The sequence below is a fragment of the Panulirus ornatus genome, chromosome 57, assembly GCF_036320965.1.
Source record: "Panulirus ornatus isolate Po-2019 chromosome 57, ASM3632096v1, whole genome shotgun sequence".
Taxonomy (NCBI): Eukaryota; Metazoa; Arthropoda; class Malacostraca; order Decapoda; family Palinuridae; genus Panulirus; species Panulirus ornatus.
In genome coordinates this window covers 3,210,583-3,237,781 of record NC_092280.1, presented here as the reverse complement: position 1 = coordinate 3,237,781, position 27,199 = coordinate 3,210,583, and the positions used below count along the sequence as shown (strand labels likewise).

General features: G+C 40.5%; 1 protein-coding gene across 24 annotated transcripts in view; it reads left to right on the top strand.

Annotated features, from left to right (window-relative positions):
- The window catches only part of Glut1 (Glucose transporter 1), a 904,849-nt gene that overhangs the window by 826,864 nt on the left and 50,786 nt on the right, over window positions 1-27,199 (top strand). For 15 of the 24 annotated variants that reach the window (XM_071694280.1, XM_071694283.1, XM_071694284.1 and 12 more), the window contains one exon: window positions 4,167-4,264. The exons of 4 other annotated variants lie outside the window; for them this stretch is intronic. In XM_071694280.1, coding sequence (XP_071550381.1) covers window positions 4,167-4,264 — 98 coding nt within the window. Of the gene's footprint in view, window positions 1-3,669; window positions 5,559-27,199 lie in introns of those variants that run through there. 5 more of the 24 variants (XM_071694289.1, XM_071694288.1, XM_071694287.1 and 2 more) reach the window with 3 other exon arrangements.

Sequence of the window (27,199 nt, the reverse complement as noted above, 5' to 3'; positions counted from 1 at the left end):
TTGATATTTTTCCCCAACCATGGGACCTAAGCTGTTATCCCATGAAGAAAAGACCTGTGTTCATGCTTGGAAACAAGAAAATACATCTGCAAGTGAGATTTCAATACATAATGGCAGGGCAAAGTCCACCATCTACACTCTTTGTTTGGGCTTCCTTCCTATTTTATCCTTTCCTGAAAAGCTAAGACTGGTCTACATAGGGAGACCAGTAAGGTACCTGAGAATCGGATTAAGCATGAAATGTTAAAAAACCATTCCATCAGTTTCACAGTTGCCTTACTAGTCTTCCTAGGTCAACAAGACCCTGCTTTTTGGGTAGAGATGACTTTAGAAGGAAGCCCAAACAAGTGTACTGATGGTGGACTTGATCCTGCTACAGTACTGCATCTTGAATCTCACTCTCAAGCACAAATACAGGCCTTTACTTCCTGGGACAACATCGTAGAATCCATGGTTACTTACTGGTAGAGGAAAAATATCACTCAGAGCAGAAACAGCAAAAATATTAAATAGATGGACAATAAGCAAAAGTTTCTTCCTTCTGTTGTTATTTAAATGGGATAACTAAAGCCACAAATGATATTCATTTGACTTTGAAGACTGTACCACACTGCCAGACACACAATATCCCTACCATAAGTGAAATATGAGATTTATTCCACAAATTAAAGCTGATGCATGAAAACATTAATCATCGGATTTTTTTTTCTTGAGACTGTCTGTCAGTTATAGATGTATTTTTAACTGGTTGATACCACTATGCTATGGTGCATCACTGTTAGACCAAGCATACTTTATTGTTTATACAATTCACTTCAGTTCAAATGCTAGACTAAAATTGGGTTTAAGAAATATGATTGCTTTGACATTTATAGCACTGTACTGAGAGAAGCATGATTACGGGTTTTGATAAGGGTTTGCTAGTTTAACTGACATAAACAGGACAAGAGCCACATGCATAGTGAAAGTGTATGTGGTCTTTTGATTATCCTCAGCACCTGAAGATGTGATTTTTTTTTTTTTTTTTGTAGATGCTGATTGACTTTGATTCTTTTTATGACCCAGGCAGTTGATAAGCTGAAAGCCCAGGCAACCAACCAACCTGTTCAGTCAGGCAGTTGATAGGCTTCAAGCCCAGGCAACCAACCAACCTGATCACCCAGGCAGTTGATAGGCTTAAAGCCCAGGCAACCAACCAACCCTGAACAGGATCCAAAATCTAGGAATCAAGAATTGGTTGTCATTTAATACAAGAAAAAATCATCTAATTATTTCAGTGTTGATTTGCAGTCAGTTAATCATTGTGGAGATATTTTTCACTTTGTAAATGTTGAAAATTTCATTTCAGTATATAATAGAAATAGCAGTATAGTAGTGCAGTATTTGGAAAATAAACCTTCATTATACTTGATATACAAATTTAGAGAACCTGTGCTTTGAATTGGCAAAGCTGTAAAGATATTGTTTTCTTTAAGAGGTAGACATTGGAACAGTTCAGTGATTATTTTTCCTTACCAGAATGAGATGAAATTAGAAAATAATTCAGAATCTCGGTATTTCATGCTCTATGAAGATTGAAGATAATTTTTCTGCAGTATATTACCTCTCCTACCCAAAAGCAGCAGGTTAATGCTACAAAATTACACATCCATGTATTCTCTCAGTCCATCTGTGTGTCATGCATTTTCTGAAAATCATTGGAGGGAGTTTGGTCGAACCATTTGGAAATCTTCCTTGGGTAGTGAAGATGCAGTTAATCCTGAGGCAGATAGCTTCTTTATCTGAAGGCACGAAGGATCTGCATGGTTCCTTTGTGCAACTTATTGGTCATTAATTTTACCTCAGCCTTAAACCTTAGCACTATGTAAATATTGCTGAAATAGATTTGTTCATGTATTTTAAATATATACTTGTTTATTTACAAAGTAAGCTAAAAAGGTAAGTAATTTACTCTGAAATTTTTTTTTTTCATGACACAAGCTAATCATCTTGCACGTAGTCACTTGTGGTCTCACATATACTTATTGGGGGCTGGCACATAGTTATTGATAGTTCATTATCTGCTTATTCTTCGTCACTACAATCACATCTACAGCCAAACTAGCTCAGCTATGGATTATGTGGGATATGGAATTAAAAAGTGATTCATTATGTTTTATTTCCTAGTGGATCTTTCATCTCTACAGTTATGCAAGCAAATTTCCATACATTTGCTAGTTAGGCTGTGCCCACTTGTTTTCATGATTATTCTTGGTTCACTGCACAATCACATGTAAACCTGACTTTCCTATCAGATTAGATGGGACTTTATTTAGTACTGTACTGTGCACTGACCTTAATTTGTACATTTAGTCAGATTCCAGCATAAGGGTCTAAGAGACTTACATTTTTATCCTTTTGTCATTTATGTTTACAGGTGTCATATATCTTTAAAAATGAATTTTTCATTACTATGAATGCTCCAGTGTACAACTGAGAACATCACTACTGATTCCTCATGTGCTAGGATAGTATATTGATACTGGACCTCTATTATATAAGGTACTTTGAGGTAGAGTTTGTAAAGAGACCATGCATTTAAAGTTACAATGAAATTACTCATGAAAATGAAGTTAATCCTAATTTCAGTGAAACTGCAATTAGAAATAAAAAACATACTGAAAAGAGTCATGAGTGTAATATTTAAGGTAATTTATTCTCTGTTGAAGTTTGAGTAATAAGTCTCCATCTAAAAGTGGTACTTTTTGTAAGAGTGGTTTTGTCTAAGTGGGTAGTTTATGAAAAAAGAACACTATATGATGCATTAATAGTTTTTCCAGTAATGAGTTCACTTATAATTGTGACTAAATGACTGAAATATATCATAATGCTCTGGGAAACCAAACCCTTATGATTACTTGAAGTTTAAGTACATTTTAAGAATGTTAAAGCATTTATAAAAGAAATCTTTGTCAGTGTCAGTTTTGTGCTCAAGAAACATGACATCATTGGCCATATGTGAATTTTCCTAAGCTTAGATGGTCTGGTTTTGTTGCGTCACATAAAATTTTGCATGGATTGATAACAGTAAAGTCAGTGCATCATTTAACTTTTATGATATATTGGAGTATAAGGTGAGACTCAAGTAGCACCCAGCACACATTGGCACAGACACTGAGCCTAAACAAATAGTATTTGTCTTTAAAGGCAAACATAGCTGTACTTATCAGTAGCTCAACAAAAATGAAAGATTATTATGTGAAGGTATGTGTGACATTCATTATTTGATCTGTACATTTAAACTTAGGTGTAAATTTGTGTGAGTTTGTGGGACAGCAAATGTCGTTGTTGTGTCAGTGATGGATGTTTGATCGTTATTTTGTATATAAGGATTAATTGTTGTGTGTGTTCAGCTCTTACAATGTGTATAGGAATATTTGCTGTTCAATCTTCTGTAATGGCATGAAAAACATGACAAAGGTTTTACCACAGACTATATTTTTTTCTGTTTGTAATCATTAATTTATTTAGTTATCTATTTACTTAATTTTTGACATAAATGAGAAACAGTGAAACCGACTTTCCATATTTTTTGTTAAATCTTTTGCATTCTTTGTACTTCGTTAATTGACTCTTTGTTTTCTTTTAGTTATTTTCATTTTATTTGACATCCTCTTTGGTTTGTTCCAGAGATGAGAAGAGGAACACATATCCAGGTGATGCCAGTGAAATCAAAGGAGAGGCACATCTATAAGCTTACAAAACATCCGTGTGATGTGTGCTACAACAATTCAGTGAAGCCATCAGTTTTAGAAATTTTATATTTTTTGATCAGAGTAGGATAAGAAAGACAATTATTTTACTTTTCATTATAACCACAGAATGCAGAATGTTTACAGTTACATGTATAACTGGACTTAAATCATTTTTCATGGATATTGTAGAAACACTAGAAATACTGAATCTGTAGGAATGTTTGTCAACAGGGGAAAAAAGTAAGTTGAGAAATCTAGGATTTTCATGTATCTTGTTTCATAGATTTTTACAGATTGTGGCTTTTCACTTACTCCTGTGTATCTTGGGTTAAAGGTATGTATGGATGTATGCTTCTTTGTGTGTGTGCTTGCCTGTGTAAGTGTGTTGTGCCCTACCCTGTGTGACGCCCTGTTTCTGCCCTTGTGTTTCAGGAGCACTTTGAATTGTGTAAACACCTTGGGGTCGAAGCCCATGGAGACCGAGCATGCGGCGCTCATCCGCGAGCTCTCGGGCCGGGCGCAACAACAGTGTAAGGCTCCTTCCAGAGCAGTTGCTACCACCTAGCTGCCCCTGCGCTGCCTGCAATGCTTTCTCCACTCTCACCACCTGTCATCCTGACCAGCCCAGCTAGCTTGCAGGTGGCGCTTGGGCAGTAGTGGTGGCTTCGGCTGTGCATTTCTCTTGTAGGCTTGTGACTGGCTTGTGCTGTCCTGCTCTGGCTGGTCTGTGGCCATGCTGCCCCGCCTGAGCTGCCGCCCAGCCACCCGCTCCGCCTACCCTAACTTCTTACATCCGTGATTGGGCAGGCGTTGCGGGAGGTGAGCTGCCGTAGTGCCGCACACCCATATGCACAAGGCACTTTTTTTATACTGCTGAAAACACAAGTAGCTCTCAGTCACATCACCAGTCTTTTGTGATTCTTTTTTGTGGGGGTTTCTTTCCAATTTATTTTTACTTGAAATTTAGTTAGCCTCCTTACCTGTGATGATTAAACTTGGTTTTTCAATTAGATTGTTCCTTTGTTATCCTGAGCTTCAAAGTTCACTGCTGTCTCATTTTCTTTCCATTTACCTTAACAAAGGCTACTTCTCCTGCCCCAGAAAAGTCTGTTATAGTGATTCTCCTTCCCAGAATCAAACTTTTTGTTTACTTATATATATTTTGATGCTTCAACCACAGTTATATACCCATAATTTTCCATGTGCCTTGTGCTACGGGCAGTCTCTTTAAGCTGTTGTTTTCTTTGGTTGTAGTTTTTATGCCTGAAAATTTTTATTTTCTGTGTATTTGATATACAGTATATGCTTAGCTTTATTCATTATTAGTTTAGAATTCTCAAGGTCCAGCATTTAGTATCTTGAGCCCTACAGATTGTCTGGATGATAGCCAGGTGAGAGTATTGTATGTATGCTGCTGTTGTATGTTTATGATTTATGGGTGTGACTGCTTGTATCTTGTGCCTTTCATTTGTATGAGGTATCACCATAACCAATTTTCTAATTGTTAGAAATCATCCTTATCTTCCTCAACTATGCTATCGTTAGTTACATTTTACCAGGTGATGATTATCATTTTAGGTACTATGTAAAAGTGTTGCTTATTTGTTCTGTAAGAAAATAATCATTTGCAATAGGTTATTGGATGATATTTTTATAGATGCAGTTGGCATATTAGCTGGTATAATAAAGCATTATAACAGTGATATGTCAGGTTACTAAAAAGGACAAGTTGAGAGGTTTTCCTTTAAGAAAGAAAGTATGTTTATTTCAAAGAATGCTTATAACTCAACAAATTTCTCTGCTAACTGAACTAGTAGAAAACTGCTTGTTGTATTTCATTTCCTCTTTTTCATTCAGGGACCATGAATATATGATGGTTTACAAATATTAGCAAGACATGAATATATATATATATTTTTTTTTGCCGCTGTCTCCCGCGTTTGCGAGGTAGCGCAAGGAAACAGACAAAGGAAATGGCCCAACCCACCCCCATACACATGTATATACATACGTCCACACACGCAAATATACATACCTACACAGCTTTCCATGGTTTACGCCAGACGCTTCACATGCCCTAATTCAATCCACTGACAGCACGTCAACCCCGGTATACCACATCGATCCAATTCACTCTATTCCTTGCCCTCCTTTCACCCTCCTGCATGTTCAGGCCCCGATCACACAAAATCTTTTTCACTCCATCTTTCCACCTCCAATTTGGTCTCCCACTTCTCCTCGTTCCCTCCACCTCTGACACATATATCCTCTTGGTCAATCTTTCCTCACTCATTCTCTCCATGTGCCCAAACCATTTCAAAACACCCTCTTCTGCTCTCTCAACCACTCTCTTTTTATTTCCACACATTTCTCTTACCCTTATGTTACTTACTAGATCAAACCAACACACACCACACATTGTCCTCAAACATCTCATTTCCAGCACATCCATCCTCCTGCGCACAACTCTATCCATAGCCCACGCCTCGCAACCATACAACATTGTTGGAACCACTGTTCCTTCAAACATACCCATTTTTGCTTTCCGAGATAATGTTCTCGACTTCCACGCATTCTTCAAGGCTCCCAGAATTTTCGCCCCCTCCCCCACCCTATGATCCACTTCCGCTTCCATGGTTCCATCCACTGCCAGATCCACTCCCAGATATCTAAAACACTTTACTTCCTCCAGTTTTTCTCCATTCAAACTTACCTCCCAATTGACTTGACCCTCAATCCTACTGTACCTAATAACCTTGCTCTTATTCACATTTACTCTTAACTTTCTTCTTTCACACACTTTACCAAACTCAGTCACCACCTTCTCCAGTTTCTCACATGAATCAGCCACCAGTGCTGTATCATCAGCGAACAACAACTGACTCACTTCCCAAGCTCTCTCATCCCCAACAGACTTCATACTTGCCCCTCTTTCCAAAACTCTTGCATTTACCTCCCTAACAACCCCATCCATAAACAAATTAAACAACCATGGAGACATCACACACCCCTGCCGCAAACCTACATTCACTGAGAACCAATCACTTTCCTCTCTTCCTACACGTACACATGCCTTACATCCTCGATAAAAACTTTCCACAGAGCATCTCTATCAACTCTATCATATGCCTTCTCCAGATCCATAAATGCTACATACAAATCCATTTGCTTTTCTAAGTATTTCTCACATACATTCTTCAAAGCAAACACCTGATCCACACATCCTCTACCACTTCTGAAACCACACTGCTCTTCCCCAATCACATGCTCTGTACATGCCTTCACCCTCTCAATCAATACCCTCCCATAATATTTACCAGGAATACTCAACAAATTTATACCTCTGTAATTTGAGCACTCACTCTTATCCCCTTTGCCTTTGTACAGTGGCACTATGCACGCATTCCGCCAATCCTCAGGCACCTCACCATGAGTCATACATACATTAAATAACCTTACCAACCAGTCAATAATACAGTTACCCCCTTTTTTAATCAATTCCACTACAATACCATCCAAACCTGCTGCCTTGCCGGCTTTCATCTTCCGCAAAGCTTTTACTACCTCTTCTCTGTTTACCAAATCATTTTCCCTAACCCTCTCACTTTGCACACCACTTCGACCAAAACACCCTATATCTGCCACTCTATCATCAAACACATTCATCAAACCTTCAAAATATTCACTCCATCTCCTTCTCACATCACCACTACTTGTTATCACCTCCCCATTTGCGCCCTGCACTGAAGTTCCCATTTGCTCCCTTGTCTTACGCACTTTATTTACCTCCTTCCACAGCATCTTTTTATTCTCCCTAAAATTTAATGATACTCTCTCACCCCAACTTTCATTTGCCCTCTTTTTCACCTCTTGCACCTTTCTCTTGACCTCCTGTCTCTTTCTTTTATACATCTCCCACTCAATTGCATTTTTTCCCTGCAAAAATCGTCCAAATGCCTCTCTCTTCTCTTTCACTAATAATCTTACTTCTTCATCCCACCACTCACTACCCTTTCTAATCAACCCACCTCCCACTCTTCTCATGCCACAAGCATCTTTTGCGCAATCCATCACTGATTCCCTAAATACATCCCATTCCTCCCCCACTCCCCTTACTTCCATTGTTCTCACCTTTTTCCATTCTGTACTCAGTCTCTCCTGGTACTTCCTCACACAAGTCTCCTTCCCAAGCTCACATACTCTCACCACCCTCTTCACCCCAACATTCACTCTTCTTTTCTGAAAACCCATACAAATCTTCACCTTATCCTCAACAAGATAATGATCAGACATCCCTACAGTTGCACCTCTCAGCACATTAACATCCAAAAGTCTCTCTTTCGCGCGCCTGTCAATTAACACGTAATCCAATAACGCTCTCTGGCCATCTCTCCTACTTACATACGTATACTTATGTATATCTCGCTTTCTAAACCAGGTATTCCCAATCACCAGTCCTTTTTCACCACATAAATCTACAAGCTCTTCACCATTTCCATTTACAACACTGAACACCCCATGTATACCAGTTATTCCCTCAACTGCCACATTACTCACCTTTGCATTCAAATCACCCATCACTATAACCTGGTCTCGTGCATCAAAACCACTAACACACTCATTCAGCTGCTCCCAAAACACTTGCCTCTCATGATCTTTCTTCTCATGCCCAGGTGCATATGCACCAATAATCACCCATCTCTCTCGATCAACTTTCAGTTTTACCCATATTGATTGAGAATTTACTTTCTTACATTCTATCACATACTCCCACAACTCCTGTTTCAGGAGTACTGCTACTTCTTCCCTTGCTCTTGTCCTCTCACTAACCCCTGACTTTACTCCCAAGACATTCCCAAACCACTCTTCCCCTTTACCCTTGAGCTTCATTTCACTCAGAGCCAAAACATTCAGGTTCCTTTCCTCAAACATACTACCTATCTCTCCTTTTTTCACATCTTGGTCACATCCACACACATTTAGACACCCCAGTCTGAGCCTTCGAGAGGATGAGCACTCCCCGTGTGACTCCTTCTTCTGTTTCCCATTTTAGAAAGTTAAAAAATACAAGGAGGGGAGGATTTCTGGCCCCGTCTCCTGTCCCCTCTAGTTGCCTTCTACGACACGCGAGGAATGCATGGGAAGTATTCTTTCACCCTTATCCCCAGGGATGATATGTATTTATATATATATATATATATATATATATATATATATATATATATATATATATATATATACATATATATATACATACACATACACACGCACATATACACACACACACATATACATATATATACATATGAAAAATGTAAGAAATAATTTAGAAAACTGAAACTTCTAGCTTGAAATGAAATGATTGAGAGGGTGAAGGCATGTACAGAGCATCAGATTGGGGAAGAGCAGTGTGGTTTCAGAAGTGGTAGAGGATGTGTGGATCAGGTGTTTGCTTTGAAGAATGTATGTGAGAAATACTTAGAAAAGCAAATGGATTTGTATGTAGCATTTATGGATCTGGAGAAGGCATATGATAGAGTTGATAGAGATGCTCTGTGGAAGGTATTAAGAATATATGGTGTGGGAGGAAAGTTGTTAGAAGCAGTGAAAAGTTTTTATCGAGGATGTAAGGCATGTGTACGTGTAGGAAGAGAGGAAAGTGATTGGTTCTCAGTGAATGTAGGTTTGCGGCAGGGGTGTGTGATGTCTCCATGGTTGTTTAATTTGTTTATGGATGGGGTTGTTAGGGAGGTAAATGCAAGAGTTTTGGAAAGAGGGGCAAGTATGAAGTCTGTTGGGGATGAGAGAGCTTGGGAAGTGAGTCAGTTGTTGTTCGCTGATGATACAGCGCTGGTGGCTGATTCATGTGAGAAACTGCAGAAGCTGGTGACTGAGTTTGGTAAAGTGTGTGGAAGAAGAAAGTTAAGAGTAAATGTGAATAAGAGCAAGGTTATTAGGTACAGTAGGGTTGAGAGTCAAGTCAATTGGGAGGTGAGTTTGAATGGAGAAAAACTGGAGGAAGTGAAGTGTTTTAGATATCTGGGAGTGGATCTGGCAGCGGATGGAACCATGGAAGCGGAAGTGGATCATAGGGTGGGGGAGGGGGCGAAAATCCTGGGAGCCTTGAAGAATGTGTGGAAGTCGAGAACATTATCTCGGAAAGCAAAAATGGGTATGTTTGAAGGAATAGTGGTTCCAACAATGTTGTATGGTTGCGAGGTGTGGGCTATGGATAGAGTTGTGCACAGGAGGATGGATGTGCTGGAAATGAGATGTTTGAGGACAATGTGTGGTGTGAGGTGGTTTGATCGAGTAAGTAACGTAAGGGTAAGAGAGATGTGTGGAAATAAAAAGAGCGTGGTTGAGAGAGCAGAAGAGGGTGTTTTGAAATGGTTTGGGCACATGGAGAGAATGAGTGAGGAAAGATTGACCAAGAGGATATATGTGTCGGAGGTGGAGGGAACGAGGAGAAGTGGGAGACCAAATTGGAGGTGGAAAGATGGAGTGAAAAAGATTTTGTGTGATCGGGGCCTGAACATGCAGGAGGGTGAAAGGAGGGCAAGGAATAGAGTGAATTGGATCGATGTGGTATACCGGGGTTGACGTGCTGTCAGTGGATTGAATCAGGGCATGTGAAGCGTCTGGGGTAAACCATGGAAAGCTGTGTAGGTATGTATATTTGTGTGTGTGGACGTATGTATATACATGTGTATGGGGGTGGGTTGGGCCATTTCTTTCGTCTGTTTCCTTGCGCTACCTCGCAAATGCGGGAGACAGCGACAAAGCAAAAATATATATATATATATATATATATATATATATATATATATATATATATATATATATATATATATATATATATATATATATATCCCTGGGGATAGGGGAGAAAGAATACTTCCCATGTATTCCCTGCGTGTCGTAGAAGGCGACTAAAAGGGGAGGGAGCGGGGGGCTGGAAATCCTCCCCTCTCGTTTTTTTTGATTTTCCAAAAGAAGGAACAGAGAACGAGGCCAGGTGAGGATATTCCCTCAGAGGCCCAGTCCTCTGTTCTTAACGCTACTTTGCTAACGCGGGAAATGGCGAATAGTATGACAGACAGATATATATATATATATATATATATATATATATATATATATATATATATATATATATATATATATATACACATTTTGCTTTGTTGCTGTCTCCCGCGTTTGTGAGGTAGCGCAAGGAAACAGACGAAAGAAATGGCCCAACCCACCCCCATACACATGTATATACATACACGTCCACACATGCAAATATACATACCTATACATCTCAATGTACACATATATATATACACACAGACACATACATATATACCCATGCACACAATTCACACTATCTGCCTTTATTCATTCCCATCGCCACCTTGCCACACATGGAATACCATCCCCCTCCCCCCTCATGTGTGCGAGGTAGCGCTAGGAAAAGACAACAAAGGCCCCATTCTTTCACACTCAGTCTCTAGCTGTCATGCAATAATGCCTGAAACCACAGCTCCCTTTCCACATCCAGGCCCCACAGAACTTTCCATGGTTTACCCCAGACGCTTCACATGCCCTGATTCAATCCACTGACAGCACGTCAACCCCGGTATACCACATCGATCCAATTCACTCTATTCCTTGCCCGCCTTTCATTTTACTTTGTCGCTGCCCCCCGCATTTGCGAGGTAGTGCAGGGAAACAGATGAAAGAATGGCCCAACCACCCACATACACATGTATATACATACACATCCACACACGCAAATATACATACCTATACATCTCAATGTATACATATATATACACACACAGACATATACATATGTACACATGTACATGATTCATATTGTCTGCCTTTATTCATTCCCATCGCCACCCTGCCACACATGAAATAACAACCCCTTCCCCCACATGTGCGCGAGGTAGCGCTAGGAAAGGACAACAAAGGCCACATTCGCTCACACTCAGTCTCTAGCTGTCATTTATAATGCACCGAAACCACAGCTCCCTTTCCACATCCAGCCCTCACAGAACTTTCCATAATTTACCCCAGATGCTTCACATGCCCTAGTTCAATCAATTGACACCACGTCGACCCCAGTATACTACATAACTCCAATTCACTCTATTCCTTGCATGCCTTTCACCCTCCTGCATGTTCAGGCTCCAATCACTCTTAAATCTTTTTCACTCCATCTTTCCCCCTCCAATTTGGTCTCCCACTTCTCCTTGTTCCCTTTACCTCTGACACATATATCCTCTTTGTCAATCTTTCCTCACTCATTCTCTCCATGTGACCAAACCATTTCAAAACACCCTCTTCTGCTCTCTCAACCACACTCTTTTATTACCACACATCTCTCTTACCCTTTCAATACTTACTTGATCAAACCACCTCACACCACATATTGTCCTCAGACATCTCATTTCTAGCACATCCACCCTCCTCGGCACAACTCTATCTATAGTCCACGCCTCGCAACCATATAACGTTGTTGGAACCACTATTCTTTCACACATACCCATTTTTGCTTTCCCAGATAACATTCTTTACTTCCACGCATTTTTCAATGCTCCCAGAACTTTTGCCCCCTCCCCCATCCTATGATTCACTTCCACTTCCATGGTTCCATCTGCTGCCAAATCCTCTCCCAGATATCTAAAACACTTCACTTCCTCCAGTTTTTCTCCATTCAAACTTACCTCCCAATTGACTTGTCCCTCAACCCTACTGTACCTAATAACCTTGCTCCTATTCACATTTACTCTCAGCTTTCTTCGTTCACACACTTTATCAAACTCCGTCACCAGCTTCTACAGTTTCTCACCCGAATCAGCCACCAGCGCTGTATCATCAGCGAACAACAACTGACTCACTTCCCAAGCTCTTTCATCCACAATAGACTGCAAACTTGCCCCTCTTTCCAAGACTCTTACATTCACCTCCCTAACAACCCCATCCATAAACAAATTAAATAACCATGGAGACATCACGCACCCCTGCCGCAAACCAACATTCACTGAGAACCAATCACTTTCCTCTCTTCCTACACATACATATGCCTTACATCCTTGATAAAAACATTTCACTGCTTCTAACAACGTGCCTCCCACACCATATATTCTTAATACCTTCCACAGAGCATCTCTATCAACTCTATCATATGCCTTCACCAGATCCATAAATGCTACATACAAATCCATTTGCTTTTCTAATTATTTCTCACATACATTCTTCAAAGCAAACACCTAATCTACACATCCTCTACCACTTCTGAAACCACACTGCCCTTCCCCAATCTCATATTCTGTACATTCCTTCACCCTCTCAATCAATACCCTCCCATATAATATCCCAGGAATACTCAACAAACTTATACCTCTGTAATTTGAGCACTCACTCTTATCCCCTTTGCCTTTGTACAATGGCACTATGCAAGCATTCTGCCAGTCCTCAGGCACCTCTCCATGAGTCATACATACATTAAATAACCATACCAACCAGTCAACAATACAGTCACCCCCTTTTTTGATATATTCCACTGCAATACCATCCAAACCCGCTGCCGTATCGGCTTTCATCTTCCACAAAGCTTTTGCTACCTCTTCTCTGTTTACCAAATCATTCTCCCAAACCCTCTCACTTTGCACGCCACCTCGACCAAAACACCCTATATCTGCCACTCCGTCATCAAGCACATTCAACAAACCTTCAAAATACTCACTCCATCTCCTTCTCACATCACCACTACTTGTTATCACCATTCACTGATGTTCCCATTTGTTGCCATGTCTTACACACTTTATTTACCTCCTTCCAAAACATCTTTTTATTCTCCCTAAAATTTAATGATACTCTCTCACCCCAACTCTCATTTGCCCTTGTTTTTGCCAATTGCACCTTTCTCTTGACCTCCTGCCTCTTTCTTTTATACATCTCCCAATCATTTGCATTATTTCCCTGCAAAAATCGTCCAAATGCCTCTCTCTTCTCTTTCACTAATAATCTTACTTCTTCATCCCACTACTCACAACCCTTTCTAATCTGCCCACCTCCCACGCTTCTCATGCCACAAGCATCTTTTGCACAAGCCATCACTGCTTCCCAAAATAAATCCCTTTCCTCCCCCACTACCCTTACGTGCTTTGTTCTCACCTTTTTCCATTCTGTACTCAGTCTCTCCTGGTACTTCCTCACACAAGTCTCCTTCCCAAGCTCACTTACTCTCACTACTCTCTTCACCCCAACATTCTCCCTTCTTTTCTGAAAACCACTACAAATCTTCACCTTCACCTTCACAAGATAATGATCACACATCCCTCCAGTTTCACCTCTCAGCACATTAACATCCAAAAGTCTCTCTTTCACACGTCTATCAATTAACATGTAATCCAATAATACTCTCTGGCCATCTCTCCTACTTACATATGTATACTTATGTATATCTCTCTTTTTGAACCAGGTATTCCCAATCACCAGTCCTTTTTCAGCACATAAATCTACAAGCTCTTCACCATTTCCATTTACAACACTGAACACCCCATGTACACCAATTATTCCCTCAACTGCCTCATTACTCACCTTTGCATTCAAGTGAATCATCACTATAACCTGGTCTCGTGCATCAAAACTACTAATACACTCACTCAGCTGCTCCCAAAACACTTGCCTCTCATGATCTTTCTTCTCATGCCCAGGTGCAAATGGACCAATAATCACCCATCTCTCTCCATCCACTTTCAGTTTTACCCATATCAATCTAGAGTCTACTTTCTTACACTCTATCACATACTTCCACCACTCCTGTTTCAGGAGTAGTGCTACTCCCTCCCTTGCTCTTGTCCTCTCACTAACCCCAGACTTTACTCCCAAGACATTCCCAAACCACTCTTCCCCTTTACCCTTGAGCTTCGTTTCACTCAGAGCCAAAACATCCATGTTCCTTTCCTCAAACATACTACCTATCTCTCCTTTTTTCTCATCTTGGTTACATCAACACACATTTAGACACCCCAGTCTGAGCCTTCAAGGAGGATGAGCACTCCCCGCTTGACTCCTTCTTCTGTTTCCCCTTTTAGAAAGTTAAAATACAAGGAGGGGAGGGCTTCTAGCCCCCTCCCTGCTCCTCTCCCCTTTAGTCGCCTTCTACGACACGTGAGGAATGCATGGGAAGTATTCTTTCTCCCCTATCCCCAGGGATAAAATATATATATATATATTATATTTATTTTATTTTGCTTTGTCGCTGTCTCCCGCGTTTGCGAGGTAGCACAAGGAAACAGACAAAAGAAATGGCCCAACCTACCCCCATACACATGTATATACATACATGTCCACACACGCAAATATACATACCCTTACATCTCAATGTACACATATATATATACACACACAGACACATACACATATACACATGCACACAATTCACACTGTCTGCCTTTATTTATTCCCATTGCCACCTCGCCACACATGGAATAACATCCCCCTCCCCCCTCATGTGTGCGAGGTAGCACTAGGAAAAGACAACAAAGGCCCCATTCGTTCACTCTCAGTCTCTAGCTGTCATGCAATAATGCCCGAAACCACAGCTCCCTTTCCACATCCTGGTCCCACAGAACTTTCCATGGTTTACCCCAGACGCTTCACATGCCCTGATTCAATCTACTGACAGCACGTCGACCCCGGTATACCACATTGATCCAATTCACTCTATTCCTTGCCCGCCTTTCACCCTCCTGCATGTTCAGGCCCCTATCACTCAAAATCTTTTTCACTCCATCTTTCCACCTCCAATTTGGTCTCCCACTTCTCCTCGTTCCCTCCACCTCCGACACATATATCCTCTTGGTCAATCTTTCCTCACTCGTTCTCTCCATGTGCCCAAACCATTTCAAAACACCCTCTTCTGCTCTCTCAGCCACACTCTTTTTATTTCCACACATCTCTCTTACCCTTACATTACTTACTCGATCAAACCACCTCACACCACATATTGTCCTCAAACATCTCATTACCAGCACATCAACCCTCCTGCGCACACCTCTATCCATAGCCCACGCCTCGCAACCAAACAACATTGTTGGAACCACTATTCCTTCAAACATAGCCATTTTTGCTTTTGGAGACAATGTTCTCGACTTCCACACATTCTTCAAGGCTCCCAGGATTTTCACTCCCTCCCCCACCCTATCATTCACTTCCGCTTCCATGGTTCCATCTGCTGCCAGATCCACTCCCAGATATCTAAAACACTTTACTTCCTCCAGTTTTTCTCCATTCAAACTTACCTCCCAATTGACTTGACCCTCAACCCTACTGTACCTAATAACCTTGCTCTTATTCACATTTACTGTTAACTTTCTTCTTTCACACACATTCCAAAAGAAGGAACAGAGAAGGGGGCCAGGTGAGGATATTCCCTCAAAGGTCCAGTCCTCTGTTCTTAACGCTACCTCGCTAGCGTGGGAAATGGCAAATAGTATGAAAGAAAGAAAGAATATATATATATATACATGAGAGACTTGGATGTTAATGTGCTGAGAGGGGCAACTGGAGGGATGTTTGATCATTATCTTGTGGAGGCTGAAGATTTGTAGAGGTTTTCAGAAAAGAAGAGAGAATGTTGGAGTGAAGAGAGTGGAAAGAGTAAGTGAGCTTGGAGAAAAGACTTGTGTGAGGAGTACCTGGAGAGATTGAGTGCAGAATGGAAAAAGGTGAGAGCAAATGACGTAAGGGGAGTGGGGGAGGAATGGGATGTTTTTAGGAGGCAGCGATGGCTTGCACAAAAGATGCTTGTGGCATGAGAAGGGTGGGAGGTGGGCAGATTAGAAAGGGTAGTGATTGATGGGATGAAGTAAGATTGTTAGTGAAAGAGAAGAGAGAGGTGTTTGGATGGTTTTTGCTGAGAAGTGGTGCAAATGACTGGGAGATGTATAAAAGAAAGAGGCAGGAGGTCAAGAGAAAGGTGCAAGAGGTGAAAATGAGGGCAGATGAGAGTTGGGGTGAGAGAGTATCATTAAATTTTAGGGAGAATTTAAAGATTTTTGGAAGGAGATAAATAAACTGCATAAGACAAGAGAACAAATGGGAACTTCAGTGAAGGGGGCTAATGGGGAGGTAATAACAAGTAATGATGAAGGGAGGAGATGGAGTGAGTATTTTGAAGGTTTGTTGAATCTGTTTGATTATAGAGTGACAGATAGAGTGTGTTTTGGTCGAGGTGGTGTATGAAGTGAGAGGGTCAGGGAGAATGGTTTGGTAAACAGAAAAGAGGTAGAGAAAGCTTTGCGAAAGATGAAAGCCGGCAAGGCAGCGGGTTTGGATGGTATTGCAGTGGAATTTATTAAAAAAGGGGATGCATTTGTTGACTGGTTGGTAAGGATATTCAATGTGTATATGGTTCATGGTGAAGTGCTTGAGGAGTGGCGGAATGCAAGCATAGTGCCATTGTACAAAGGCAAAGGGGATAAAGGTGTGTTCAAATCACAGAGGTATAAGTATGTTGAGTATTCCTGGGAAATTAAATGGGAGGGTACTGATTGAGAGGGTAAAGGCATGTACAGAGCATCAGACTGGGGAGGAGCAGTGTGGTTTCAGAAGTGGTAGAGGATGTGTGGACCAGGTGTTTGCTTTGAAGAATGTATGTGAGAAATACTTAGAAAAACAGATGGATTTGTATGTAGCATTTATGGGTCTGGAGAGGGCATATGATAGAGTTGAGAGATATGCTTTGTGGAAGGTATTAAGAGTATATGGTGTGGGAGGTGAGTTGCTAGAAGCAGTGAAAAGTTTCTATCATGGATGTAAGGCATGTGTACATGTAGGAAGAAAGGAAAATGATTGCTTCCCAGTGAATATCTGTTTGTGGCATGGGTCCGTGATGTCTCCTTGGTCGTTTGATTTGTTTATGAATGGTGTTGTTAGGGAGGTGAATGCAAGAGCTTTGGAGAGAGGTGCAAGTATGCAGTCTGTTGTAGATAAGAGGGCTTAGGAAGAGTCAGTTGTTGTTCGCTGATGATACAGCACTTGTGGCTGATTCAAGTGAGAAACTGCAGGAGTTGGTGACTGAGTTTGGCAAAGTGTGTGAAAGAGGAAAGCTTAGAGTGAATATGAATAAGAGCACATATATAGACACATAGGGTGGGGGAGGGGGCGAAAATTCTGGGGGCCTTGAAGAATGTGTGGAAGTCGAGAACATTATCTCGGAAAGCAAAAATGGGTATGTTTGAAGGAATAGTGGTTCCAACAATGTTGTATGGTTGCGAGGCGTGGGCTGTGGATAGAGTTGTGCGCAGGAGGATGGATGTGCTGGAAATGAGATGTTTGAGGACAATGTGTGGTGTGAGGTGGTTTGATCGAGTGAGTAACGTAAGGGTAAGAGAGATGTGTGGAAATAAAAAGAGCGTGGTTGAGAGAGCAGAAGAGGGTGTTTTAAAGTGGTTTGGGCACATGGATAGAATGAGTGAGGAAAGATTGACCAAGAGGATATATGTGTCGGAGGTGGAGGGAACGAGGAGAAGAGGGAGACCAAATTGGAGGTGGAAAGATGGAGTGAAAAAGATTTTGTGTGATCGGGGCCTGAACATGCAGGAGGGTGAAAGGAGGGCAAGGAATAGAGTGAATTGGAGCGATGTGGTATACCAGGGTTGACGTGCTGTCAGTGGATTGAATCAAGGCATGTGAAGCGTCTGGGGTAAACCATGGAAAGCTGTGTAGGTATGTATATTTGCGTGTGTGGACGTATGTATATACATGTGTATGGGGGGGGTTGGGCCATTTCTTTTGTCTGTTTCCTTGCGCTACCTCGCAAACGCGGGAGACAGCGACAAAGTATAATAAATATATAAATAAATAACATATATACACATATACATCTTCATACTTTCAGCCTTCATCCATTCCTGTCGCCACGCCACCACACAGGAGATAGCACCCCACCCCTCTAGCGAGGTAGTGTCAGGAAAAGACAAAAATACCACATTCATTCACACTCAGTCTCTAGCTGTCATGTGTAATGCACCAAAACCACAGCTCTCTATCCACATCTAGGCCCCACAGACCTTCCATGGTTTACCCCAGATGCTTCACACACCCTGGTTCGGTCCATGGACAGTACATCAACCCCAGTATACCACATTGTTGTAATTCACTCTATTCCTTGCACGCCTCTTACCTTCCTGTATGTTCAGGCCTCGATCGCTAAAAGTCTTTTTCACTCCATCCTTCCACCTCCAATTTGGTCTCCCGCTTCTCCTTGTTTCTTCCACCTCTGACACATATATCCTCTTTGTCAGTCTTTCCTCACTCATTCTCTCCATATGTCCAAACCATTTCAACACACCTTCTTTTGCTCTCTCAACCATACTCTTTTTATTTCCACACATTTCTCTTACCTACCTCACGCACATGCGGGGGAGGGAGTTGTCATTTCATGTGTGGCGGGGTGGTGATGGGAATACGTTGAGATGTATAAGTATGTATATGTGCTGTGTGTGAACGTGTATGTATATACATGTGTATGTGGGTGGGTTGGGCCATTCTTTCGTCTGTTTCCTTGCGCTACCTCACTAACGTGGGAGACAGCGACAAAGTATAATGAATAAATAAATATATATATATATGTGTGCATGTGAGTGGATGGGCCACTCTTCGTCTGTTTCCTGGTGCTACCTCACGGGCGCAGGAAACAGCAATTATGTATAATGAATAGATGAATGAATAATGTATATATATATTTTTTTTATACATATCTGCCATTTTCCGCATTAGTAAGGTTGCATTAAGATTAGAGGATTGAGCCTAAGGGGAAAATATCCTCACTTGGCTCCCTTCTATGTTCCCTCTTTTAGAAAATTAATGTGTTGTTGGAGGAAAGCTGCTAGAAGCATTGAGAACTTTTCGTTAAGAATGTAATGCATGTGTAGAAGTAAGAAGAGTGAATGGTTTGAAGTAAAAGTTAGCTTCGGCAGGGATGTATGATTTCACCATGGTTGTTCAATTTGTTTATCTGTGGGGTGGTAAGGGAGGTAAATGTGAGAGTCTCGGAGAGGGGGCAGCAAGTATACTATCTTTGGGGGATGAGAGGGCCTGAAAAGTGAGTCAGTTGATGTTTGCTGATGGTACAGCACTTGGCAGATTTGAGTGAGAGACTGGAGAAGTTGGTGACTAAGTTTGGAAGTATGTAAAAGAAGGAACTTGAGAGTAAATGTGAATGAAATCAAGGTAATTAGGTTTAGCAGGGTTGAGGAACAGGTTATTTGGGATGTGAGTGTGAATGGAGAAAACTTATAGGAAGTGAAGTTTTAGATTCCTTGGTGCAGACATGGTAGCCAATGGTACCATGGAAGTGGAAGTGAATCATTGGATGGGTGAGGGGTTGAAAGTTCTGGGAGCACTGAGGAATGTTTGAAAAGAGAGATCATTATCTAGAAGGGCAAAAATGGGTATATTTGAAGGTATAGTAGTCCCAACTATATCTTATGGATGTGAGGCATGGGTGTTAGGTAAGGCTGTGTAGAGGAGGGTGGATGTGCTGGAAATGAAATATTTATGGACAGTATGTGAGATGGTTTAATAAAGTAATGAAAGGTTAAGAGAAAGTTGTGGTAATAAAAAGAGTCTGGTTGAGGGAACTGAAGAGGGTATGCTGAAATGGTTTGTATAGATGGGAGGAATGAGTGAGGAAAGGTTTACAAAAAAGATGTAGAATAGGGAGACCAAATATAAGTCGGAAGGATGAAGTGAAGAACGTATTGTGCAGTCAGGATCTGAACATGCAGTAGGGTAAAAGGTGTGCTCAGGTTAGAGATAACTGGAACAAGATGGTATACTGAGGTCGATGTCCTGTCCATGGACTGAACCAGGGATGAAGTGTCTGGTGTAAACCACGGAAAGATGTGTAGGGCCTGGTTGTGGATAGGAAGTTGTAATTTAGGTGCATTACACATGAAAGCTAGAGAATGGATGTTAGTGGATGTGGCCTTCCTTCATCTGTTTCTGGTGATACCTCACTAATTTAGGAAATGGTGATCAAGTATGAAAGAAATGGAAAAAGAAAAATTTACAGTGTTTGTGCTTTTACTTAAACTAGCATATTTATTGAGGGTTTTATTGGTAAGGAACTAAATATTTTCTGCTAATTTAAGTTCATAGCAGTACTTACTTTTATATGTAGTATTTGATTACCAGTAAAATTTGCTGCCAAACCAATTTAGGGCTTTGGGATTTTAACTGAAGGATACATTCTCAATAGGAACAAAATGGTGGCATTTGGTATTAATCAACAGTAAGAAGGCTTGCAAGATTCTCTGAAAGAGCTGCAAATTGAACTTATCTATAGTATCCATGAAAGTGATATAAAAGTGTATATTACATCTGATTTACCTTAACATCCCATAAGAGTAGCCATAGAGGTATTGAAAGGGAAACTGCTGCAGTGCAGTGTATTCAGAATTACATTTTCCAAATTGTGGGAAACAGCAGTCATGCAGTGTTTTTCAGCAGTCATGCAGTGTTTTTCAGCAGCCTTAGTCAAGGCTTTCTGCATAGAATCTTCCATAAATATTAGAACTGTATCATGGCATTTTAAATGTAAGTGGATCTTCCTTCAGATTCAAAAGCCTGCCATTTTGGAACATATGCCTCCAATGAAAATGTAATAGTATTTATTCACTCTAACCAGTTGATTGTCAGGTGCTCAGAGTGGAGTAAAAGACTGGATATATTAGTTTTGATTAAAGATATTTTCCAGATAAGGCTCAAATATAGTGGCCTATATGACATGTGTATTGCCTGTGCCTACTCTCTGTAATGGGTCTCTGATTCATGATTAAATCTCCAGTCATGTAAAATCATTGCCAGTATTGTATTATTTTAGCATCAAGAACTTTTTTGATACACAATACTCATCTAACATTCAACACGACTAATATCACATTTGAAAGTAGTACATAAGTTTTATACTATTTAGATGATTGAACTTACTGAATGTAGTGAGGTTTTATACTATTTGGATGGTTGAACTTATTAAATGCAGTGTACATTATTGACTGTAGCTTAACAAGTAGTAAAAATGTTAAGATTGGTGCTAAATGAGTGAGTTTATTACAACCTAGTTTGACAGTTAGATAATTGGTATTATTCTTCCAATCTGATGGGCTGTTTAATGGCAAGAGTTACCCTTATAGCAATGAGATCTTTAACATTCTATGCAGTCTTAGATACACAAAACTCAGTGTAGCTAAAAAAAGATAAGAATTAAGTGAGAGTGAATTAAAGCATTTAATCAAGTAATGTTCTTAAAATACTTGCTTTTCAAAACCCATCAGTCAGAATCGCATCAAATTCCTGTATCCCTTCTCTTACCTAGCAACATAAACATACTTTGTGTTTCTGGTTAAAACAGAATATCAAACTTTAGGTAATGTTTAAATTAAACCATCTTCTCCCTCTTCTTGGTGTGTAGATGATTTGTTCATGTGTGCAGCCTCATGTATTATGTATGTTATGAAGACCCCACAGTAGTTTGGCCCACTCGTCAATATCTGCATGTGACTAACCTAAATATCCACATATCCCATGTATCCAAGCATGATCTGTTTGATTTTTATACAGTTGTATATATGTAAGCATATGTGTATTATTATTGTTATCATTATTATTATTATTATTATCATTATTAATATTATTATTATTATTATTATTATTATTATTATTATTATTATTATTATTATTATTATTATTATTTTTATTATCATTATTATTGTTATTATTATTATTGTTGTTGTTGTTGTTGTGGTTGTATGTTATCATTATTATTATTATTTTTTTTTTTCATACTATTCGCCATTTCCCGCAATAGTGAGGTAGCGTTAAGAACAGAGGACTGGGCCTTGGAAGGAATATCCTCACCAGGCCCCCTTCTCTGTTCCTTCTTTTGGAAAATCAAAAAAAAAAAAATGAGAGGGGAGGATTTCCAGCCCCCCCGCTCCCTTCCCTTTTAGTCGCCTTCTACGACACACAGGGAATACGTGGGAAGTATTCTTTCTCCCCTATCCCCAGGGATAGATTATTATTATTATTATTATTATTATTATTATTATTATTATTATTATTATTATTATTATTACTGTTATTATTATTATTATTATTATTATTTTTTTTTTTTTTTTATACTTTGTCGCTGTCTCCCACGTTTGCGAGGTAGCGCAAGGAAACATATGAAAGAAATGGCCCAACCCCCCCCCATACACATGTATATACATACGTCCACACACGCAAATATACATACCTACACAGCTTTCCATGGTTTACCCAAGACGCTTCACATGCCTTGATTCAATCCACTGACAGCACGTCAGCCCCGGTATACCACATCGCTCCAATTCACTCTATTCCTTGCCCTCCTTTCACCCTCCTGCATGTTCAGGCCTCGATCACACAAAATCTTTTTCACTCCATCTTTCCACCTCCAATTTGGTCTCCCTCTTCTCCTTGTTCCCTCCACCTCCGACACATATATCCTCTTGGTCAATCTTTCCTCACTCATCCTCTCCATGTGCCCAAACCACTTCAAAACACCCTCTTCTGCTCTCTCAACCACGCTCTTTTTATTTCCACACATCTCTCTTACCCTTACGTTACTCACTCGATCAAACCACCTCACACCACACATTGTCCTCAAACATCTCATTTCCAGCACATCCATCCTGCTGCGCACAACTCTATCCATAGCCCACGCCTCGCAACCATACAACATTGTTGGAACCACTATTCCTTCAAACATACCCATTTTTGCTTTCCGAGATAATGTTCTCGACTTCCACACATTCTTCAAGGCCCCCAGAATTTTCGCCCCCTCCCCCACCCTATGATCCATTTCCGCTTCCATGGTTCCATCCGCTGCCAGATCCACTCCCAGATATCTAAAACACTTCACTTCCTCCAGTTTTTCTCCATTCAAACTCACCTCCCAATTGACTTGACCCTCAACCCTACTGTACCTAATAACCTTGCTCTTATTCACATTTACTCTTAACTTTCTTCTTCCACACACTTTACCAAACTCAGTCACCAGCTTCTGCAGTTTCTCACATGAATCAGCCACCAGCGCTGTGTCATCAGCGAACAACAACTGACTCACTTCCCAAGCTCTCTCATCCCCAACAGACTTCATACTTGCCCCTCTTCCAAAACTCTTGCATTTACCTCCCTAACAACCCCATCCATAAACAAATTAAACAACCATAGAGACATCACACACCCCTGCCGCAAACCTACATTCACTGAGAACCAATCACTTTCCTCTCATTATTATTATTATCATTATTATTATTATCATTATTGTTATTATCATTGGGAGCAGTTGTTTGGAAATCCCCTCCTCATGTATCATTACTTTCTGAAAGAAGGAACAGAGGAAGAACACAAATGAGGATTTATCTTCCAAGGCCCAGTTGCTCAACCCTGACACTGACTTGCTAATGCAGGGTATCGTCAAGTGTGAAACAATGATCATTATTTATTTTTTCATTTTTTTTTAAATGCTCACCATTTTCCCATATATTATTATTGTTATTATTATTATTATTATTATTATTATCATTATTATTATTATTATTATAATTATTATTATTATTATTATTATTATTATTATTATTATTATTATTATTATTATTATTATTATCTTCCCTGGGGATAGGGGAGAAAGAATACTTCCCACGTATTCCCTGCGTGTCGTAGAAGGCGACTAAAAGGGAAGGGAGCGGGGGGCTGGAAATCCTCCCCTCTCGTTTTTTTTTTTTTTTTTTTTTTTTTTTTTCCCAAAAGAAGGAACGGAGAAGAGGGCCAGGTGAGGATATTCCCTCAAAGGCCCAGTCCTCTGTTCTTAACGCTACCTCGCTATCGCGGGAAATGGCGAATAGTATGAAAAAAAAAAAAATTATTATCATTATTATTATTATTATAATTATTATTAGTATTAGCATCATTATTGATAGAAATATTTTTATAACTATTATACAACTGGAGTATATATTAGGGACCTGCAGTTCCGAGCAGGATTTGATGGTCTTCGGTTTGGGGCAGGAAGGTACTCCTTACCCAATAATGATTCAGCCTTGATGAAGGTGATTTCTCACTCATGGTGTTACCACTTACAAATGGAGCCTGGAAATTATGTAAAAACACTTACTGGTTTCATTTCCCCGTGGACTCATAGGAATATATATGTATATACATGTGTGTGTGGGTGGGTTGGGCCATTCTTTCGTCTGTTTCATAGTGCTACCTCGCTAACACAGGAGACAATGACGAAGTATAATAAAAGGAGGGCAAATGAGAGTTGGGGTGAGAGAGTATCATTAGAATTTAAGGAGAATAAAAACATGTTTTAATTTGTTTATGGATGGGGTTGTTAGGGAGGTGAATGCAAGAGTTTTGGAAAGAGGGGCAAGTATGCAGTCTGTTGTGGATGAGAGAGCTTGGGAAGTGAGTCAGTTGTTGTTTGCTGATGATACAGCGCTGGTGGCTGATTCGGGTGAGAAACTGCAGAAGCTGGTGACTGAGTTTGGTAAAGTGTGTGAAAGAAGAAAGCTGAGAGTAAATGTGAATAAGAGCAAGGTTATTAGGTACACTAGGGTTGAGGGACAAGTCAGTTGGGAGGTAAGTTTGAATGGAGAAAAACTGGAGGAAGTGAAGTGTTTCAGATATCTGGGAGTGGATTTGGCAGCAGATGAAACCATAGAAGCAGAAGTGAATCATAGGGTGGGGGAGGGAGCAAAAGTTCTGGGAATGTTGAAAAGTGTGTGGAAGGCGAGAACGTTATCTTGGAAATCAAAAATGGGTATGTTTGAAGGAATAGTGGTTCCAACAATGTTATATGGTTGCAAGGTGTGGGCTATAGATAGAGTTGTGCAGAGGAGGGTGGATGTGTTGGAAATGAGATGTTTGAGGACAATATGTGGTGTGAGGTGGTTTGATCGAGTAAGTAATGAAAGGGTAAGAGAGATGTGTGGTAATAAAAAGAGTATGGTTGAGAGAGCAGAAGAGGGTGTTTTGAATTGGTTTGGTCACATGGAGAGAATGAGTGAGGCAAGCAAGATTGACAAAGAGGATTTATGTATCAGAGGTGGAGGGAACGAGAAGTGGGAGACCAAATTGGGGGTAGAATGATGGAGTGAAAAAGATTTTGAGTGATTGGGGCCTCAACATGCACGAGGGTAAAAGGCGTGCAAGGAATAGAGTGAACTGGAATGATGTGGTGTACCGGGGTTGACGTGCTGTCAATGGATTGAACCAGGGCATGTGAAGCGTCTGGGGTAAACCATGGAAAGTTTTGTGGGGCCTGGATGTGAAAAGGGAGGTGTGGTTTCGGTGCATTATACATGACAGCTAGAGACTGAGTGTGAATGAATGTGGCCTTTGTTGTCTTTTCCTAGCGCTACCTCGTGCACATGCAGGGGAAGGGGGTTGTCATTTCATGTGTATTGGGGTGGCGACGGGAATGAATAAGGGCAGACAATATGAATTATTTACATGTATATATATATGTATATGTCTGTGTGTGTATTTATATGTATACATTGAGATGTATAGGTATGTATATGTGCGTGTGTGGACGTGTATGCGTATACATGTGTATGTGGGTGGGTTGGGCCATTCATTCGTCTGTTTCCTTGCACTACCTTGCTAACGCGGGAGACAGCGACAAAGTATATTGATATGAAAATGAAAAAGATATTTTGGAAGGAGGTAAATAAAGTACATAAGACAAGAGAACAAATGGGAACATTGGTGAAGGGGGTGAATGGGGAGGTAATAACATATAGTGGTGAAGTCAGGAGATGGAGTGAGTATTTTCAAGGTTTGTTGAATGTGTTTGATGAAAGAGTGGCAGATACAGGGTGTTTTGGTCGAGGTGGTCTCTCCTTTTTTCTCATCTTGGTTACATCCACACAAATTTAGACACCCCAATCTGAGCCTACGAGGAAGATGAGCACTCCCCGCATGACTCCTTCTTCTGTTTCCCCTTTTAGAAAGTTAAAATACAAGGAGGGGAGGGTTTCCAGCCCCCCACACCCATGCCCTTTAGTCACCTTCTACGACACGTGAGGAATGCGTGGGAAGTATTCTTTCTCCCCTATCCCCAGGGATAGGGGAGAATATATATATATAGAAAAACAGATGGATTTATGGATCTGGAGAAGGCATGTGATAGGGTGGATAGAGATGCTGTGTGGAAGGTTTTAAGAGTATATGCTGTGGGAAGTAAGTTACTAGAGGCTGTGAAAAGGTTTTACCAAGGATGTAAGGCATGTGTATGAGTAGGAAGAGAGGAAAGCGAATGGTTCCCAGTGAATGTCAGTTTGTGGCAGGGGTGGTGATGTCTCCATGGTGGTTTAATTTTTTATGGATGGGTGGTCAGGGAGATGAATGCAAGAGTTTTGGAG